The sequence below is a fragment of the Alosa pseudoharengus genome, unplaced genomic scaffold (assembly GCF_046254945.1).
Source record: "Alosa pseudoharengus isolate Yale_2024_CS ecotype anadromous, Long Island Sound unplaced genomic scaffold, YU_APseudo_1.1 YU_APseudo_1.1_scf_1, whole genome shotgun sequence".
NCBI lineage: Eukaryota > Metazoa > Chordata > Actinopteri > Clupeiformes > Clupeidae > Alosa > Alosa pseudoharengus.
Genome location: NW_027468564.1, coordinates 33,827,711 through 33,841,883, shown reverse-complemented (window position 1 = coordinate 33,841,883; position 14,173 = coordinate 33,827,711). Strand labels below are relative to the sequence as shown.

At 45.8% G+C, this 14,173-nt stretch overlaps 1 protein-coding gene across 3 annotated transcripts in view; it reads left to right on the top strand.

The window, feature by feature from the left end:
* The first annotated feature begins 8,662 nt into the window (after positions 1–8,662).
* The window catches only part of LOC143125981 (axin-1-like), a 16,631-nt gene continuing 11,120 nt past the window's right edge, over positions 8,663–14,173 (top strand). The window contains exons 1-2 of one of the 3 annotated variants that reach the window (XM_076287867.1): positions 8,663–8,829; positions 10,161–11,369. In XM_076287867.1, coding sequence (XP_076143982.1) covers positions 10,228–11,369 — 1,142 coding nt within the window. In that variant the 5' untranslated portion in view covers positions 8,663–8,829; positions 10,161–10,227. Of the gene's footprint in view, positions 8,835–9,334; positions 9,468–10,160; positions 11,370–14,173 lie in introns of those variants that run through there. The other 2 variants (XM_076287875.1, XM_076287883.1) reach the window with 2 other exon arrangements.

Here is a 14,173-nt window from a genome sequence, read left to right as displayed (position 1 = left end):
TTAGGATGGGACAAATCATACATTTCTGTGCAAACTTTGCCCGCCGGCTTTCAAAAAGAAAATCCACACTTCAGTCACATCCACAGGAAACCTGAAATGGCACATTGAACTGAAGCACCCGGCTAGCCTTTCAAGGAATGTGCAAGCCAATAAAAAATCAAAACACAGTCAAGACAGATCCTCAACCCAAATTAACTGCGTTATATATGGGCTGTGGAAATATTTTTTAAGAATAATAGCTCGCAGCAACACATGAAAAAAAAGAACTATGAACTAGTTCATTTTTGGAAAGTGTGAATTTAGTTCAAAATTTTGAATCATGAACTATGAACTAGTTCATTTTAAAATTTGTGAACTGAACTTTGAACTAGTTCACGTAGACAGTTAACTTTCCCAACACTGTTAATATGTCACTATTGTCACTGTAAGTCACATCTTCAGACAGTGGGTGTCTATAAAGTCTCTATTTTGAGTTTTTAGCCAGTGAGAAAGAGAGGGCTGGCCGTGGCGCCCCTTTCCGTCTCCCTGGCACATTCACTAACCCTATCTATCAATAGGAGGCCTATTAGATTATGGTGACATGTGCATGTCTCTCTATGCCTCCTAAAGAAACTGGATGTTGTTTATCACTCTTTGCGGTTTGTAACAAGTGCACCTTCTAGAACACATCACTGTATATTGCATGACAACGTTCAATGGACCATTGCGTTTAAGAATAATAATTCATATTTTAATATTTATAGCAAAGGCCTTAATGGGCAAACTTCCCTGTTATATTTGCAGTCTTCTGTCATTTCGTCCTACATACAGCACCCATTCTTCAAACAAGCTCCTCCTACAGTTTACAATATCACAAACAAAACTGGAGAAATCTGCTTTTTCATCCTTTGCACCACATGCCTGGAATGAGCTTCAACGCACACTCAACTTGGACTCCTTACCTTCCTTAAAAGTACTTTAAAGTTAGCTTACACTGAACAGTGTCACTGCTTAAAGTGTTCTATTTTATTTTCATTTATTCTTAGCTTTTGTTGTCTCTGTCTTCTGTGTTAGTGTGTTATTGGTGTCTTTGGACTGTGTCCATGTCCCATGTTGTCCATTCACACACTGCAGACTATCAGAGTGTCTGCAATCAATGCAAATAAAACAAAACAAAAACATTTTCAACTTGGGTGAGTTAAGAGTACTGAGTAGGGTTGCCATGGATACAACAGAGCTCTCTCCTCAGCACCCTCTTCTGGTCACTTCCTCTCTCTTAGCCAATCAGCTTTCAGAAACCCTCAAAAACAGCAACACCATCAGAGGAGGATGCTTGGGATGCTAGTGGACCCGGAGACCCAGAACCAAAACCTTAAGGAATCCCAGCTCAAATGCTCCCGCAAACATTGACGGTATAACTGGTACCAATAGCATTGCCGTTAGCCACCAGAGCTTCGGAGACGCATATTGTTCTCATCAAAATGGCCGTAATCTCACCAGGCGCCAATGCTAGGTGTGGCACAAGCTATTGTGAGTTGTTTCGTTGTGACGTTACCGCCTCGTTTCGTTGTCTCCAAGACATCTGCAATCCGCTCCATAGAAACGAACAGCAAACCTTCAAACAGGATTAGCGCAGACGCTAGCTCTGAAACTCCGTGGCGACAGCGTTACAGACAAACAAGCGCCGACGAACAGGAGGTAGCGTGACGACGAAGGTTGGAGGCCGCCAGGAACTGTGTGTTGGTGCAAGGGGATAGCAGTAGGGGGGAGAGATCATGTAAGAATGACCCCCCCCCCCCACACACACACACACAGCCAGTCTGTTGTCCACTTGACGCACAAAGGCGGCGGTACCACTAAGAGGACATCCAGCTGTGATGCTGCCACCCGCGCGTGGTTGCCAAATCGCTTTGGGATTCTGATATTCTTTTTTCTTTTCCACTGGATGAAAACTTGGTTATGGGTGCTGTGGGGTCTTTTGTTGTTGTTGTTGTTGTTGTGGTTGTTGTTCCTTCTCTTCTCCCGCTTTTTGTTGTTGGGTACTCATATTGGGCGTTTGTTTGTTTGTGCCTGCACTTGTGCGTGTAACTGTGTGTGTGTGTGTATTGGTTTTGTACCTTCACGCTCCATTCACAGAAAAAGCATTTGGACTCATATGAATCAAGCCCAGCTAAATCCTATTAATCGGACCATAAGGAGCAGAAGGGGACCGGGACAACACACAACATATTTGTGACCCCCCCAACCAACCACACACACACACACACACACACATCATTTGATGTGTCATTCTTCACACACCCCTCCTCATGTTGCGATCTGGGGGGGGATCTACTTTTTGGGGGGTTGTTCGTCGCGCTAGCATCGATGCGCTGTCAGTCAGTCCGACTCAAGAGGATGAATGAACAGAAGGTTTGGGCAGGGCGCGTGATGGAAAAGAAACGGAGGAAAAGAAGACGGATGAAAAGAAGAGAGAGAGTGAGAGAGATGGAGAAAGACGGAGAGAAACAGAAGAGAGAGAGAGAGAGAGAGAGAGAGAGACAGGAGGAGGCCCTTGGACGATCAAAGATGGCCGCCGAGTCCAGTCGGGGAAACACGGTTCCGCTGTCTTTGAAGAACCAGGCGAGGAGCCGGATCACACGAGTTCGGTAGGTACGTCGTCCTCAAAGCCACGTTAGCGTTCTCTTTGCGGGGACTCAGAACACTGCAAAGGGTGTCTGTTCAGACCTCCCCTCTCCCCCCTGGTTTAGTTTTTTCTTCTCTTTCATGATAGGCCTGGGCAACGGCTACCCTCTTTTGATTTCAAAGGCGCCACATCAATTGCTTTGACTGCATAGCAAAAAGAGATGGAGATACTGTGGGCTTGAGTGTGTGATTGTGTGTGTGTGAGAGAGAGAGAGAGAGAGGAAAAGAGAATGACAGAGACAGATGGAGAGAGAGAGAAAGAGATAGAGAGAGAGGAGGCTTAATATCTCAAAGAAAATTACGATTTTTTTTTTTTCGTTTCGTGTTCAGTTTTGTGTCAATGGCCGAACTTGCCGCCTTGAACTTTTGATTCTATGCCTGCGAAGAACTGAGCCTCCCATTAACAGCCTCCTGTCTTCATCCTGAGCCTCTTTTCTTGTGGTCCCGGAGAGAATCGAGCGAGAGAATCTCTGGGTTTTACAGAAAAAAAGAGTGTTTGAGTGTTTGGAGGTGGTGGAGGAGGGGGGGGGGGCATTTAGAAAGAGTCTTGGTGAACAGCTTCAGAGAGAGAGAGAGAAAGAGAGCAGTTTTATAACAATAACAGCAAAACAATATTTGAATAACCAGCAGGAGGTAAACCTCTTAATCCACTGAGACTAATCCACTGAGTTTGCTGGGAATATTAGCCGGGCAGATATTCAGACGGCTCAAAGGACGTCAGCAGGACCCCAGCGCACGTTTTGTGACAGTCTTTTATTTAGCCCGAGCAAAAAAAGACAGCAGCCTTTTTTTGCCTTCACTTTGAATCAAATAATTCTATTATGATAGCCCAATATCCCTTGGTTTCAGAAAGGTTTTTCCCCCCGCTTTAAACTACAAAAACGGGCACGAAAACCAGATCTCTCAATAGACGGATCATTGCTCTGAAGCAAAGAACAGCCTCTTGGCTGTCACCATATTAACACTGCTGATAAATATTTGCTGTTGTTATTTGCTAATTTGCTATATTTGCTAATAACCGTGAATTAGCCATAAACAAAACACCTCTTCGCCAAAGAGTAGGCTAAACAATTCTGAAAACAGATTTTGCAGTTTTAACAGTTCCCTTTTTTTTCATGTTTTCTACTAGAGATAAAAAGGTGCCATTGTTTTCGTCTTATCTTTTTTAAAGATTTTTTAATGAAGATTTCAGGCCCCTATTCACACACTGCAGGCATTTAAACAGGCCCTTTTGTTGCCACGGGCGCCGCCATTGCAAAGCTAAGCCTATTTCAGGGCCAGAGCCCAGAGCAGAGACCAAACTAGTGTTGGCAGGTGTGACAGACGACCCGCCACTGCGCAGTGCGGCTGACAAGGGTTCCGCCCCTGTGTGTTTTGAGAGAGCAGCTCTATGTAGGGGGCTGCTAGAACTGGGAGAGGAGGTGCTAAAGACCAGTTTCACTCATTATAGGCTTGTTGGCCCAGATGTGCCTTTTGCACTACGCTCTACAAGTTCACAGTCTGGAGACTGTACTGTACTGTACTTGAAAACTCTATCATATATCTATGCCCTCTACGAGCCCTGTCTTCAATTTCATCCATATTTTACTATATAGCTGAATATACAGTAGGTTATTTTTCATTAATTGTTTTTTTTTATACCAAATCCTATCAACATCTGATTATGGGAAACTTTTCGATCTCCTGAGTCCTGCCTCTTGTTTATTGTGCCTTATCTTTTCCCCCTCTCCTCTCTCACCACCTACTCTTTCCATTACCCTCTCTCTGTCTCTCTCTCTCTCTCTCTCTCTCACTCTTTCCCTCTCTCCCTCTCACTCTTTCTCTGTCCCTCCTCGCTCTCTCCCTCTCTCTTTCCTTCTCTCTCTCTCTCTCTCCTCCATACCTATCTACACTCTGATAGTCTCATGTCTTCAAAATGTCATCTTCTCTCCGCCAGTCTCACTATCTCTTCACACCTGTGTACCGTGACACCTATTCTACATGACTTATCTCCCAGTCTCATTGTCTGTCTATGTACAGTACCTGCTCTGGAATCTATCTACTTGTCTTTCTGTCTGTCTGCTTTGCTATCTATTTACTTTTCTGTCTGCTTGTCTGCTCTATCTACTTGTCTTTCTGTCTGTCTGTCTGCTCTATCTATCTACCTTTCTGTCTGTCTGCTCTATCTATCTACCTGTCTGTCTGTCTGCCTGTCTGGTCTATCCATCTGCCTGTTTTCTGTCTGTCTGCTCTGCTGTCCATCTGACTGTCTGTCTGCGTGCCTGCCTGCCTGTCTGTGCAGACTATCTACTCTCTGGGTAAATTGAATGTGGTGGACTGGACTGAGGGAGTGCTGTGTGGTTGTGAGCCTCTCTGACATGTGTAATGAGTCCTGGGCATCTGGGCTGGCGTCACTGTGGAGGGTTGTGTAGCACACAGCTACCTCCGCTTATTTCAGTATTCCACTATTTCCCCAGTCCCTCCCTTAACTCACCCCACCTGTGTGTGTGTGTGTGTGTGTGTGTGTGTGTGTGTGTGTGTGTGCCAATATAAGCATATTTTGGCACACGTTTATGTGCATGTAAGTATGTTGTTGTGTATGTGTATGGGAAGAGTACAAGTGGGACAGCGTTTTCTTGTATATGTGGGTGAGAATGCGGTTTTATTCAATACTGTGAGGGCGTGATGTTTTTAGATGTGTGTATGTGTGTGTGTGTGTGTGTGTGTGAGAGAGAGAGTGTGTGTGTGTGTGTTTCTCTGCTGCATCTTAACACCTCAGGATGGTATGGGACGAACAGAGATGGAGGGATGGAGAGAGAACAAGACGAAGGGTCGATGAGTGAGAGAGAGAGGGAGGGAGAGAGAGAGAGAGGGAGGGAGAGAGAGAGAGAGGGAAGGAGAGACAGAGAGAAAGAGAGAGAGAAAGAGAGAGAATGAACAAGAGAAGGACAGACAGAGCGAAATGAGAGAAAGAGAGTGATGTAAAGAGATTAATGAAGGAGAGAGAGAAATACAATGTGACTGATGGAAAGAGATTTAGAGTAAATGAAGGAGAGAAAGCTTAAATGAAGGACAAAGAGAAAGATGAAGTGAGAGAGAGAGAGAGAGAGAGAGAGAGAGAGAGAGAGAGAGTGAGAGGCTTTGGCAGCCCTCCTGAAGGGTTGACCTTTCTCTCCTCCCAGGGTCTGGAGGCCACGTAACCCCCCTCCAGCTCCCTACCCTTCACCTCCTCTCCCCAAGGAGCTGCTGAGACGCACCCCCCACACACAGCACACACACATCACCCCCCCCCCCACACACACACACATACACACACACACACACACACATCACCCCCCTCACACACACACACACACAACACCCCCCCCCCCACACACACACACATACACACCACACAAACACACACCACACAAACACACCAGACACCACACACACTCTAACACACACACACACACATCCGCCAGTACCGCCAATAACAATCACATCACATTCTCTTTCCCTGCCTTTCTGTCTTCCCTTATCTTTCTTCTCATCTCTCACTTTCACTCCCTCTCTCTGTCTCTCTCTCTTAAACTGTTCCTCTCGTGCTTAGTCTCTCCCCCTCTCTTTCTCCATATCTCTCTCTTTCTCTCTCCCCATTCCTCTCTCTCTCTCTCTTGCTCTCTCTCTCTCCATCTCTCTCTTTCTCTCTCCCCATTTCTCTCTCTCCATATCTCTCTCCCCCCTCTCTCTCTCTTTCCATCTTTCTCTCTTCCCATTATCACTTTCCCTCCCTCTTCCTCTATCTCCCCTCCCACTTCTCTTTCTCCTACCCCCACACCTTCTCTCTCCTTCTTTCTGTCTCTCCATTCCCCACTCTCTCTCTCTCTCTCTCTCTCTGCCAGACGGACAGCTTCCCCTATAACCACCATCATATTTCATTCATGAGGGTGAAGTTGGTGGATCTCCCTGCTGGTGTGGCAAAGGTCACCCTCATTGTTTTACTGGTAGGACTCAGGCATGAGGATATCGCTGGAATTTCAATAGCTTGTTAGTTTGTTTGTGTGTGTGTGGATGTGAATGTGTCGGAATTGGGGATATTTTTTGTACACAAATGAAAACATATACAGTATATTCAGCCAAATGTAAAAAAAAAAGACCATTCTCAGCATCATTAGAGTTTATTCGAAGCTCACTCCCATGGCCAATCTCATCACATAATTTTAGCGAGAATTGAATTCAGTTTCTCATGGAATGTCTGAAATGTTTTGTGTTTCCTATACTACGCACAGAGCAGAAGCATGCCTCGGGAGGTGCCGCACTACTGGGGGGCAGTCGGCTCATGACCGCAAAACCAACAGCTAATAATGTCACAGAGAAGCATCCCTCAACACCAGGGGAGTCAGAAGACACCCGCAGCATAATGAAGTGGTGGTGGGCAATAACGTCACTTGGCAACCGACTGCAGGTAAGAAATGTTTGTGTCTAAATTCATGTGTGTCTTTTGTAAACTAGTCAACTGTGTTATTAACTTGTAAACTATATGCCCACTTGGTTACTATAGGATATTTCATGGGAAATTGGTTAGAATGTACAGGTATCTTTACATTTTACCATTTTTTGCCACATTAAAAGGGTATCAATTAGTAGCCTGCTGGAACCTGCTGAGAGTCCACGATAAGTTACATGAATTATCTGTCATTGTTTTCACCTATGCAAACAGTCTGAGGACTTTCTCTCCACCTTGACCTTTTGTTCTCATGGGACTTCTGAGAGATAGAGATAGAGAGAGAGCAGATGGACTTGGGCTAATTGTGTGTTGGATTGAGCTATTTTCCAGGAATTGTCAATACATATTTGGAATGTATACCCAGCCTCTATAAAAATGTGCAGACTATAGGAGAGGCTACGTCATGAATATGTATTACTGGAAAAAAAAAAAAGCACCCACGTCGCCCTTGCCTGACCCCAAGAGGATTAGGCTATCATTATTTTTCCTTCCAGTGCTCTGCCGTGATTTCGTTGTCCGCACAGTTCCTACCTAGCCTGTTCACCTGACTCATTTTTATCTAACCTAGGCTACTTGGAAAGCTGTAACTTAACGTCGTGAACACACAAGACAGGCTACAACGTTAATTAACAAATTTGGCGTCACATGTGACTTTTGTTATTTTGTCTCATTGTCTTTCTTTTATGCAGTCTATCAGATATAATTAAAAAATACAATCTAGGCATTATAATATAATCTGTTCACGCGTTTAAAACATAGTCTGCAGTGACTGAGTAGCCTAGATTTTGGAGATGCAAGTGGAAGAGGGCGTTGCACAGTATGCCGTTTTGTGGAATAGTTCACTGTTATGACTAAAGGATTGTTCAACGTCGCAGGTAGAACTCAACTTTTAATTATGAAGCCTAATTTGTAGACTTTTCAGCTATTGCAAACGAATTTGATTTCACTGACTATGGTGTGGGTAGCCTATTATGTTGTGCATGGTTTATGTTGGCTAACCTTTCTTATTTCCGCTGTCTCCTCAAGATTGTAGCTTGTTTTACACTGTCTTGTTAACTTGGTGAATCACTGGATGGCAATAAAATAAAATAAAAATAGGCTAAACCTTGCGTAAAGTGATAGAGCCTAACTAACATCGGCCCCAAGCACGTGCCAAAACCAAGATAGGCTAATGCAATTAACAGCCTTTAATTAATTTAATTCATAATACAGGCTTTAGGGTGAATATTTTTGTCATATAACTTATAAAAATGTAGAAATTGCTCTTACATTTTAAGTTTGTCGAACTTTGATTCCTTTTTAAACCCATCGCCCATGAATTGTCTGGTCACTGCAGCCCACGGTCTATCGGTGCCCTCTGTTGCTTTCCCCCGCGACTAAATTTACCAGGACTTGTCTCCATTCGCCATTCATGACATTCTTGCGGTGCTGAGATTTACAGTCTGCAGTTTGATGTAGTGAACATAGGGGGCGCTGCGTCGCCATTTCTGTGCCCCACACTCACACGCACAACATGCATTTTCGGCTAGACCAGTGAGTGTACAAGTGTTTGAAGACAACCATGGAGAGGTGGAGGCAGACGTCGGGTTTTCTTTGTTGTTTTGAACTAAAGTAAACGCAACTATGACGAGATTCTCCGCGAACGGTTTAAACCTGTATCCCCAATGCACTCGGAAAAAGGAAGGGACCTTCTTCAGGTACGGTAGGAAACTTTTAGCAACAGGAGTGTTTGATTGCGGCGTCTCGCTTGCATGCTAGCGAGCAACACTATGCATTAATGTGGTTTTCGTTCCCTCTGTTAAACTCAAACCATCGACACGATGCCTGTGTGTGTGTTTTACTTCATGGCCTACTCAGTCCGAAATCGTCAGTATTTTTTGTTGTTGTTCTGTACACTGCTCTCGTTGGCTCGTGTGCTGCCCGGATCATCCGAAATCAATCATCAAAAGTTATGAAGCTAATGTTGGTTAGCTAGCTAACGAATAGTCCTCGTTTCGGCACAGGAAAGGCCCGTCTTGAGTTTGTTGTTGCTCCCCTCCCCCATTCGTCTTCGCAAGAGGCCAAGATGAATGAGCAAGGATCACTTCAAAGCATTTGGGGTGGGTAACTCGGAGGGGGATCCGTAACACTTGGCCCACTTGCGTACGATTCAGCTACGCGGGTTTGAGTTAATGTTAGTTCTTCGCCGCCTATAAACAATGTAAGAAGCTTTGCAATCACATTAAGCGATATGGCTATATGGACACGGGGATTGTTTATCAAATCAGTTATCAGAAATCTGCGTGTTTCGATCGGCCTGCGAAGTTCCTTTGGTGATAAACCACCAGCTAGCAAGGTAATGTTGAAACTATGGTATTAGCACAAGATGTTAGTATCAGTACAAAACGTTGATCAGTCAACTTAATAAAAATGTAGCACACGATTTGCATTATACTCAAGCATTCCTTAGTGTTCCAATGAAACGATTATTTTTACAACTCGAGGAGAGTACTATTTGCATCACAAACATCTAGCTAACGTTAGCTTGCTATGAGTAGCATGCTAACTAGATAATGTTGCAATTATCATGTTAACCCATACATTTACCATCTACGTTTATTACCAGTCGGTAGTTTGTTCCAGTAATCATCCCTTGTAACCGACGTATTTCACACTATCTTATACTTTTCCTTTCGGACGCACCATAAGATAGGTCTAAAGATATCAGTTTTACTTTGTGGGCATAGACCCATATACCCCGTTGTTCCGCCTAACACACCAAGTCAGAATTCCTTTATCTTTTATCGTTTTATCGTACGTAAGTTCAGTCCAGTCAGTGATATATTCTTATGCAATAAGTAGTGGTGATGTGGACCTGTGCGTTATGATCTAGCAAGTGGTTGTATTTGTTGTTTGAGTAATTGTTAATTAGGGGTCAAAATATAAACCGCATCAGTAAAACATAAAAACAGAATCTAAAATAATCTGTAAGAAAATCTATAAAAATGTATTATAACTCTCTCATTACTTCCCTTCACTGTCCTCTCAGGATGACTTGCCCGGCTGCCCGATTCTGAGCCCTGCGTCGTCGCACAGGTGTCCGGCTGCAGGGGAGAATGAGCGTCAGGATCCGCAGTCGCCATGCCGACCTGGGAGGCCACTTCAATGAGGACGCCCCGCGCCCGCCCGTGCCGGGCATGGAGGGCGACACGATGGCATCGCCACTGGCCACCCACGGCCGCCCGCTGTGCCACCACAGCTTCTACCCAACCAAAGGAGGAGGAGGTGGAGGCGGGGGCAATGGTGGTGGCAGCTTTGGCGGAGACTCTTACCGTGGACTTCACGATGGCTCGGTGTCGGTGGCGACGCCAAGGCGCTCGGACTTGGACCTGGGCTACGAGCCCGAGGGCAGCGCGTCGCCCACGCCGCCGTACCTCCGCTGGGCCGAGTCGCTCCACTCGCTGCTGGACGACGAGGACGGCATCCAGCTCTTCCGGGCCTTCCTCTGCCAGGAGAGCTGCGGCGACCTCCTGGACTTCTGGTTCGCCTGCAGCGGCTTCCGGAAACTCCCGGGCAGCAGCCAGCCCGCCGGCACGGACGGTGGGGCTGGCGGCGGCAGCGGCGGTGAAAGCGGCAAGCGGTTAAAGCTGGCCAAGGCCATCTACCGGAAGTACATCGCCGACGGGAGCGTGAGCGTAGCGGCGCGCCAGATCAAGCCGGCCACGCGGACGTTCATACGAGACTGCGTGTCGCGGGCGCATCTGGACGCGGCGCTCTTCGACCAGGCGCAGACGGAGGTGCAGGCGTGGATGGAGGAGAACACGTACCCGCTCTTCCTCAAGTCCGACGTCTACCTCAAGCACGCCCGCGAGCACGGCAGCTGGGGCGGTGGTAGCGGTGGCGGGGGTGGCATCGCCGGTGGGCCCGCCAGTCGCGGGGAGGGGGGCGAGAGTAGCCCCTTGACGTGCGGCGGCGAGGACACGATCCAGGCCAATGGGAAGGCGGTCGCCATGTCGTTGTCACCGGCGTCGCTGCCAGCGGTTGCCGCGTCGTCGTCAGGGGCGGCGGCGGCGGCAGCCAGTCCTCTGTTGCCGGGATACCTGCCCACGCTGATGGAGGATAAGGAGTGGGAGCGGACGGAGCGGGAGGGTTCTGAGGCGGACTTGGCCCCCGTGAACAGGCTGACGCGGGAGCTGCTCATGGAGACCGCGCCGCACCGCGCCACCGGCAGGAAACCGCAGGACGGGAGGGAGTTCAGGTGGGACACGGACACACATGTACACACACACACACACGTACACACACACACACACACACACACACACACACACGTACACACACACACACACGTACACACACACACACACACACGTACACACACACACACACACACACACGTACACATACACATACACACACACACACACGTACACATATACACACAGACGCACACACACACACACACACAGACGTACACACACACACACACATGTACACGTACACACACACATATACACACAGACGCACACACACAGACGTACACACACACACAGAATATAGACATTCCTTACTGCTTCCCCCACCTTAGTTGTCCACATGCACAGTGCACAGTCTGCTCCGTTCTTTTAGTGTAGTGTTCTTTTAGTCTCTCTCCACACACAAATAAACCCCAAAATGCTTCCAGTTGAATCCTCTCTACCAAATGCATGGTTGCAAGCCACCAGTGTACTTCAGAGGGTTTAGGTGCGAAGTACTCCTCATATGTAAAAAAGGCTAAAAAATTGTTTTTGTATTTCTTAGCTGAAAGTGCACTGCTTTGCAGTGGTTGGTGTTTTATGTACTCGGTATGGAGAGCATAGAGTTCATATCTGAGCATTTTTTGGGTATTGCTCAATCGTCAAGCCAAGAGCATTTGTTCTGGGGTGTCAAAATATCTTCCAGATGTCTAGATGTGGTTTTGGTGTGTGTGTGTGTGTGTGTGCGTGCGTGCACATGCATGGAAGTATGCTGTGCATATGAGACCGACTGAGTGTGTATGGTATGTGTGTGTGTGTGTGTGTGTGTGTGTGTGTGTGTGTATGGTATGTGTGTGTATTCGTGTGTGTGTGTGTTATCAGCTCTGGGTTTCTCAGAATTATAAATCCTTCAAAGCTTTAGACTAACTGCACGCACACAGCTTCTCAGCATCTGATGGTGACTGATATTGCCCAGGTCCACATCACTGTACAGTGTACAGGTCAGTGGTTGCACAGTGGTCATTTAAAGGTCCAGTCAGTGGTTGCACAGTGGTCATTTAAAGGCCAGGTCAGTGGTTGCACTGTGGTCATTTAAAGGCCAGGTCAGTGGTTACACAGTGGTCATTTAAAGGTGCAGTCAGCATCCATCCATCCATTTGTCCTATTTATCGATTGATCATTGTGATATAGATTAGGGTCTTCATATCTAATGCATGTTGGTTGTGGTAGAGCAAATCTGTTTAAATCTGTATCTGAGTTGACACATTTTGTGTGACTGCTTTTGCCCAGTTCTGCTGGTTCCGGTAGTAAAGAATCTTTTCTACAGAGAATGGAATATATTCTATAATCTGCCTATTGAGAATTATTGGTTGATCAAGTGAAACAGAGTAAATCTTTGTGAAGTATTTGAAAACAGCTGAGGAAGTTTTAGGGTTTTGTGTGTTGGGTATGACTGTTTGCCTTGTTGATTGCTCAATGAGTGTCTGGCAGTGACTGTATTTGTTTGTGCGACTAAAATAAAAGCCTCCTTGTATCTCTTTAAAACCTTTTGTCTTAACACAACAATTCCTTATTCAAACAGGCAGTGGAATAATTACACATGATTCATGTGTTTCTCTGGTGATCAGCCACTTACACATTTAAAAAAATAATGCTTAAAGTTGATTTGGTAGATGCTGTGTAAAGTATCCTAGTAGGTCACAGCTTGGAAATGTTATTTGTGTGTGTGTGTGTGTGTGTGTGTGTGTGTGTGTGTGTGTGTGTGTGTGTGCGCGTGTGTGTGTGTGTGTGTGTGTGTGTGTGTGTGTTGGGGACTGGCCCTGGCTATGTTTCTGGGTGGCTTGAGGTTTCTGAAGTTGGTTTTGGGAGTTTTTTTTGCGGTTGGTGTGACTGAGATTTGAGGCCAACTTAAAGTTAGTCATAGGTGTTGTGTGTGGTTGTTACAGGTTAGTGTGATTGGGGCCCTACCAGCTGGAGTTTGAAGTGGAGAGAGCTAGGTGCGTGAGTGGTCAGTTTAGAGTTCTCTGTGTTGACTGTGTTTTTGGAGGTTGGTCAAACAGAGAATAGCCTAGTCCTGTTGGGTGCGTGGTGTGTGTGAAGCAGATATCATGTTCAACGCGGACTAATCGTGTGGCGCAAACGCTTGGTGTCCACACAGGATTGCGCATGTTTTAGATAGATAGATAGATAGATAGATAGATAGATAGATAGATAGATACTTTATTGATCCCCAAGGGGAAATTCAAGGGTCTCAGTAGCATACAGACATCACACACAACATGCACTTACAGCAGAAATGGTAAACATAAGTATAAACATATAACTAAACTCAACTGTACAATAAAGACAGTAGAAGATAAGAAAAACTAACAAAACTAAATACTAAATACACTATATAAATTAAATTAAGAAAGTCCAATGTGCTTGTAGTGACAGCTAAGGTAAGGTGCTAAAGGGAGTGAGTGTCATGGTGAAGGTGCAAAAAGGTTTTGTTGTTGATTCTGCAACAACAACGGTCATATGAGTCATACATGTTACATGCCTACATGTGTGTGCGGTTAGAGAGCTGTTTTGGAGGTTGTGTGTGTGTGTGTGGTCAGTTTAGAGGTATGTTTTGTGCAGTTAGAATGCTTTTTAGGAGAGTGTGTGGTCGGTTTAGAAGTTTGTCTTGTGTGTGGTTGTTGTGTGAGTTTGGTTTAGACTAGAGTTTTGCGTTTGAGGTTGATGTGTAAGGTTAATTCTAGGTTAAAGGATGTGTGAGGTCGGTTCTGTGTTTAAGGTGGTTGTGTGAGGTTGATTCTCTGTTTGAGGTTGTTGTGTATGGTGG